The 7,318-nt window shown below is 41.0% G+C and overlaps 1 protein-coding gene across 1 annotated transcript; it reads left to right on the forward strand.

Moving 5' to 3' along the window:
* The first annotated feature begins 1,340 nt into the window (after positions 1-1,340).
* On the forward strand, positions 1,341-7,020 carry LOC107075723 (CD209 antigen-like protein C). The gene is made up of 7 exons (XM_015337904.2): positions 1,341-1,474; positions 2,885-2,968; positions 3,553-3,654; positions 4,204-4,479; positions 4,803-4,960; positions 6,198-6,304; positions 6,655-7,020. Exons 1-7 carry the CDS (start codon positions 1,411-1,413, stop codon positions 6,806-6,808), a joined length of 945 nt encoding a protein of 314 aa, XP_015193390.2. The 5' UTR covers positions 1,341-1,410; the 3' UTR covers positions 6,809-7,020.
* Positions 7,021-7,318: the final 298 nt, after the last annotated feature.

The raw sequence follows: 7,318 nt of genomic DNA on the forward strand, positions 1-7,318 counted from the left end.
GGGAAAAACTTAAACAAGTCTCTCTAGTCTCCAACAATCTCAAGTGTACAAGGATGAAGGTATCAAAATTGTTTGCAGAAGCCTATAAATACAGAATTACACAGGCTACACTGAAAGAGCAGAAGCATCAGCACCAAGAGCAGGAGAGTCAAGTTAGAATTTACTCAGAAGTGCAACATGTTTTCTAGAAAGAAGAAGCGAGATGCAACTTCTCCAGAGTGGTGGAATGGTTACAGTCTAGAGAAAGCAATGAACAGTCGATGTGATAAAGAGTCTCCAGCTCATCTGTCAGCTATAGTGGAGGTAACGTGATGGGCATGGACATCCTTCTCTGGAATAGTTTTGTCTCTTTTGACGATGTGAGTGATGATGGGAACGGCAGAAGGAATTCTGGCGTTTACAGAAATGTTTACAGAAGAGTTTCACATTGCAGCACGAACAAATATGTCTTTTTTTTATTTACAAAATGTTCATTTTATGTGAAACACAACGAGTGATGTCTGAACACCCCAAGGGGAGACAAGAAGCCTGCCGAAACTTGTAGAGACATCTCAAATGATTACAAAAGAGTATTATTCAGACTGGCTTAAATATTACACTTGGTCAAGGTATTGTGCTTTCTCAAAGTTAATGAATAATATTGGAAAAACAAACTTTTGAGATCAGCTTTATGCTTTTTGTAGAAAAGAGGCGGGATGATATGATACCAAAACGACACAGAACACTTGCCCTTCTTTAACTCCACCTCCTCTCATTGTGCATGAGAGGAAACTGGGTGGAGCTGTGCAATTAGACTGTGTTTCAGGCTCATTCTATACCGTTCACAATAGGGCCCAGATGCATCAAGATTGTTCTACTTTACTGTACTTGGGCTTCTTTTAAAATGTGATTTTTGTCCTGTTCTCTTAAGCTAGGATTTCATTAACTCTAATTCTACTTCTACTCTAATTGTAAATGTAATTTCCCCTTTTTACTGTTTACTGAGGTCATGCTATTGAGAAATCTCTTACTTACTAATTTTGTTACCTTGTGGCAATTTTCCACGGCATTATTTTCCACAGTCTCTGTATTTTGTTGTAGTGAACATAATAGAAGAGGCCTTGGCATTGCACCCTGAATTGGTACCCAGGTAACTGTACTCAGGCGCCATTATTTTTGTTTGTTGTGTTAAAAGTAACAGCTGTGGTAAAAAGGAGAAGCAGATAAGTCTCAAGTGTAGAGGGAAAAAAGGGTGTTATTATGTGTCAACCACAAACAAATTGAACACTACCACTCTTTCTCTCTTCTTGTTTCTATTTCTGTGTTAATCTCTGTCAGTCCTTTCTGATCAGTCAGGAGAGTCGCCATCTCAGGCTGGATTGCTCAGTCTGTTCTTTTCTGTTGTCAGTGTGTGCGACTGTATCAGCCTTAATGTCTGAGGACGTTTGCTATTCCACTGTGACTTTTTCCAAAAGCCCCAGTCGCGGTACACACGGTGAGTCTCGATCCATTGTCGCTGTCCTATACCTTGTTTCCAGGCAGTGCTCACCGGCCGAAGGGTTCGTATTCTTCTCTCTCTGTCCTTCATTGTCCATGCGCTGTGGGCTCTGCTCTTGTTTCTTCCTTTTACCTAGAGACATGCTGTCTAGTCTAACCAGTGACTTTAAGTTGTTCCTGTGTGTGTTCGCCCTGCTACTAACTGGCATTCTATCCTGGGTGTAATCACCCATGCTCACCCAACATTTCTGGGATAAGCTCTAGATTGCTGCAACCCTCACCAGGAATAAGATGATGGCTGAAGGGGTGGAGACCTTAACAAGCTGAAGGAGATGCTCATCCCAGGCTTGTCATATCAGTGGAGATTTGTTACTATCTGTTCCACGTTGGCAAAGACATTTTTTCATCCTAAACAAAACCAGTGCCAGATAACCATTTTGAAAACTTACTTTTTTTCTGTTGCAGTAAAAAAGAACTGGTATCAGGTGAGATTTGATACCAGAAGGTAAAAGTAAGTGAAAAGTAATAGGAAGTAAAAGTAAGAGTCCAGTACAATGTAGCATTGGCCAGCTCTATTTTAAGTGCCTCAGCAGTGCAACTCAGTAAACATCAAACTTGTCTGGTGTGTAATATTTCCAAGCATGTGATCATTGTGGAAGTTCTCAAACAGACATTTGAATGTTGTTATGGTGATGGACATCAAGGGAGAATAAGACTGAAACTGCCTGTCACTCTTTCCCTTTTGTAAAAGGAGCGTACTGTGTTAAATGCATCGCACTTCATTTCATATAAAAAAAGTAAATTTGTAAAAGGTCGTACAATGCCACCTGTGGCCCCTGTGGTTTTCACAGGAAGTGAACAATGTCACAAGTGAACTCTTAGTGATCCTCTTCTCTAAACTCTTAAATGCGTTCTCTTGTAACAAGATTGGATCTGCAACTCTACTCTTATAAATGTCAAATTCAATATCACAAGTGCAGGTGTAACAAAAATCTAATCTAGACTGGCCTTTAGATGAGTTTGAACATAATGGGAAGGGGTTGAATTTCTTGCAGTTTTTGGCAGGGTTTCTGGGAGTGCTATCAGAGAACAACTGTTCCACAGAGCCAGAAAGTCAGCTACACAGGCGTGTAAATCCAAGTACAAACTAATACGTCAATCGGGAGTGTTGAAAGGAGCCATTTAAATTAAGAATTGACTCTAAATTCAACATATAATTGGTGAAATTAGAATAATATGATCAAGACTTTATCATAACATGGGTGACTGTATTATGAACATACTGAAGGCTTTGTAAAGTGCTGTTGTGGGGGAAAAAACAGCACAGATTTGTCATATTTGATTTCATGGTGATCAAGTTTGGTACAGTATGTCTGTGTGGAGAAACCTCTGGTTCCCTCTCTGTCAGTGAAACAGGATGAGGTGACCTATGCAGAGGTGAAGACTGCAAGAGCTCCATCAGCCAAGACAGCACCTCCTCCTGGAGCACCAGGTCAGTCATAGTTTTTTTTTCTTACAATGAAATGAAATTGTTTGCTTGTCAGACTATCAGAAATTTGAGGTGGATTTAACTTCCTTTCAAGACAGTTTAATTGTAATACCTGCTCTCAGAGAAGTGCTGATTCACGTATCCGAAAAATCACAGCCAGCAGTCGGACTATCAATCAACTTACTAATTATTAACTTGTTCCCTTGACAACACGATCAGGCAGGTTATCAATTATCAATGCTACTGGCATGTAATTACATCAGCACTTACAGTACCTTGTTCCACCAGGTTATTTCAAGCAGCTTTAGCTATTGTACCTCCTTGCTTAGCACTTGATTCCTAAGCCCCTGGCTTTCTCTTGTGTATCTTGCCTTCCTGGTCAGACCCTTTCCTGACAAACAATGAATCGAACTGTGCCTTCTGGCTCTGCACACTATCTTGAGCCAGTTACGTGCACCAGTACTTTACTAGATTTTCAGTTGGTACTCTATCATTTCTATAGGGAAATCCCAATGGTTCCAGCACTGAGCCTTGTGGAACTCCACTTATGACGCAATAGTATTTCTCTTGAATTTTTTTGTCTGCAGTGAAAGCTCAGCTCAGCCCTACTCCCTACAGACTGGCTGCAGTGTGTCTGGGGCTGCTGTGTGCTGTCTTACTGATTGCCATTATAGCCCTAAGCATCTACTGTGAGTATAACAGCATGTCTTTAGCTGCAGTTTACCCGATTAAAGTTTTAATGTGTTGGGTATCGCTGTCTTGTCAAGGAAATAGACATTGAATGCATTCCTAACTTTGGAGTACACTCTGGAGTCATAGACTGGACTAATTTCTGTGTGGTGGTCTTTTTCTTCTGTAAACCTATCATCCACTGATACTAACATAGTAACATTAGCAGTTCTGGTTTACAGAACAGTAGAGAGAATGAGGTAGTCCCATAACATTTTAGTTGAAGTTTTTAAGATATTCGCTTGTGCTCATATTCAGTAATCAGTCCAAGCAGACAGACACAGATCTGATATACAAGCAGTGCTGAGAGATTATTCAACAACTGAATAATGTTATAGGCTTATAAGATTAAAAACTACTCCTGTCTCATCAATCTAGATGCTCCCAGAGGGAATTATGAGAGATGTTGAACCATACCACAACGCAGAGAGTGAAATATGACATAACAGCTCTGTGAGACAGTTCTTATGTTTATATAAAGTACAGTAAATTAATATTTCTTTCCAAAGACAATGGCAGTTCTCAGAAGTTGACAAAGGAGCTGGTTCAACTGAGAGAGAACTACAGCAACCTGACTACTGCCAAAAACAAGTTGCAGGTGGACTTCAGAAACCTGTTTACAGGCTACAGCAATCTGACGGAATCCAATGACTACCTGACTACAGTCAATCACAGGTTGCAGGTGGACATCAGGAATCTGACTACAAGCTACAGCAACCTGACTGTAATGAAGGACAATTTGCAGAAAGAAAGAGACAACCTTGAGTATATGATCATTAGGCTGAGTAAGTACTTTACTGTGGATTTTAACTGCACTAGATCAAAGCAGTCTGGTTGAGTTGTTTCATGTCTTTATATCATTCTTTAATTGTATCATTAGGATTTTGGGTGATCTGACTGTGCTTGAACTTTGAAAACCAATAGAGAAATCCATAAATAAATTCACTTTCTAAATAAATCTATCTGACCATCTTTTTCAAATTCTTCTTAAACAAAGTGGACAGCCCAATCTCAAACTCTACGGCAGTGAAGAGGTGTGATGGGTTGATGCACTGTGCTGGAGAGAGTGCTGTATTGATATGAGTTGTTGTCTGCTTTTACTATACAGATGAAGAGTGTCGATTTTGCCCTCAAGGCTGGGAGCTCTTCAACTCCAAGTGTTACTTCTTCTCTACTGATGAACTGAGTTGGACTGAGAGTCGCACTGCATGCAGGAAGCTGCATCTGGGAGCTGATCTGGTGATTATAAACAGCAGAGAGGAACAGGTAACACTAGTCTTCAGTAGTCCTATCTTAAAGTATACACAAAAAAAAACACAAAAATATTAATAGTTACAAAGAACAAACAAAGAATAGACCTAAACAGATGGTGAGCCAAAAGTTTGAAACAAATTGGAATCCAAAGACCTTATTTTTTTCTTCCCACTACGTTAACTGTATTTTCTCAATGTGAATCTAAAATCATAATGTTACAAAACCAAAGAAATATACAGAACACTTATACATCAGAAACACCAAAAAAAAAGTGATTCCATTTAACATCACAGTAATGTTGGTGCTCATGATTGAGAATATTACTACCCGGTTAAAAAATTCTGAAATGCTGAAAATTCTTGCAGTTTGACCTGTGGTTTTGCATCATACAACAGCTGGTCTTATAAGACTTTTTTGTTGAATGGAACCACACGCAGGCTTGTGGAATGAATGACCAGCATTACAGAGCAGACTACCCTGCTCCTCATCCAGGATGTCAAGTTACACCCCAAAGGAGCCCATTCAGTTATGACTGCTGCTTGAGATGTCATTATGTTGATGTTGAGAGGTGATCCCCAGAGCAGATGAGTAACCAGGCTGAGCGGTAGAGACTGAGCAAGCTGATTAAGCAGACCTTAAGTAACCTGAACCACCTGAGGCAGGCATGATTTGAGTGGCCAGCGCAGTGTGTTCAGCAAGCAAAGGGAAATGGAGAGGGAAGCACACCATCTGAGGGCAGAATCAGAGACAAAACCGAGCCCGAAACCAAGACAGAACCGAGGAAATCCAAGTCTAAGTCCAGAAACAAGCCAAATCAGTAGCCTGATGCAGTGCATTAGGAAAATAAAGAACAAAGCTAAGTCAGGAAACCAAGGGAAGTACAGGGTTGAAAACACAGGAACTAGGGAACTAAGCACTGGAGAGGCTCCAAGCAAATTCTATATCATAATCATAGCACAATCTAAGTAACCTGAACCACCTGTGGCAGGCATGTATCACCCCAGTAATACAGGAGTCTGATTATATTACCATGGTAACCAACATAGGACAGGGAGAAGAGGCGAAGCCAGCTTCAATGCCTTGCTCAATAAGGCCTCAGAGGATGTATGACAGACTTCTGTGGTGTTATTCATTTGACGACTTGTAGCTCATTGATCCAGAATTTGTTTCATTGGACTCTGAGGCTTTGTTTGAGAACGCTTGATTAACAGGAAGAGTACAGGTGTTGCATTCTGTGATTTTTGCTCAGGTGTTCATCTACAAGCACACTCAAGGACGTGAACACTGGCTGGGAATCAGTGATGCAGCTGCAGAGAGGACCTGGATCTGGGTGGACAACACTCGACTGACTGAAGGGTAAGAGCACTGGAAGGTACTGGTATTGGCCTAAGTCTTGCCAAACAAATTGGAGACACGCACAAGGCCACCAGACATGTCTGACCAGGTGACGATGCTGCTTTGAACAGCAGACATTGATTCTGACACATGTAGGACAGTGATGGCACTACCAGCATTCTCTATCATCAATTTCCCTACGGGATTAATAAAGTATTGTCTGTCTGTCTGTCTGTCTGTCTGTCTACAGTATCTATCTATCTAATCTGTTGTACTAAGTAAAAACTAGCAATTATTCCGGGAATTCTTTCCTTTAAAAAGCTGTTGGGCCATGAGAGTGTTTATGTAAAGATCAAACTGTTGTGTTTCAGGTACTGGGCAAGCAGTCAACCCGATAATTTTTTTAACGAGGACTGTGGAGCTACTAGTGCACGTAGTGGTACACTAAATAACTGGAATGACGTGAAATGTGCCAAGAAAATGCTCTGGATCTGTGAAGGCAGCTCCCTGCCCCTGTCTCCTTAGACTCTCCACTGTGTGCAGCTTCCCATGGTGACGACTACAGCTGAGTGACCTGTCTGTGTCACTGACACACCTGCCCTGACACCCACACTCCCTCATCAAGGCTAATGACACTGCTTTTGTACACATAAAGGAAACCACATTATGAATATCATCCTCATTATGAAACATTCATACTGTAATACAATGTAATACATGTAATTTGAAAAACTGAACTGTCTTTTTTCAGTGTGATTTATTATTTGTTGTCCTTTTCAAACTAATCTGTCATTGTAGTCATACCAGTAAACCAAGCAACATTAGCTGTGTGTCTCTGGAGTAATAATCTGCTACTTAAGGTGAAGCAGCAGATCTACGAGATTCTAAGTGAACCATTGTGCTGGACGAGAGACAGCTGAAACGGGGAGGGACAGCTGCACACATCGTGGTGTAGAAGCAGGCCGGTGTGATGCAGGCAACACAGTCCGGGATCATGGTCAGATGCAAATGTGGTTCAAAACCAGAGAGACAGTG

This window comes from Lepisosteus oculatus, chromosome 23, assembly GCF_040954835.1.
Source record: "Lepisosteus oculatus isolate fLepOcu1 chromosome 23, fLepOcu1.hap2, whole genome shotgun sequence".
In the NCBI taxonomy this organism is placed as follows: domain Eukaryota; kingdom Metazoa; phylum Chordata; class Actinopteri; order Semionotiformes; family Lepisosteidae; genus Lepisosteus; species Lepisosteus oculatus.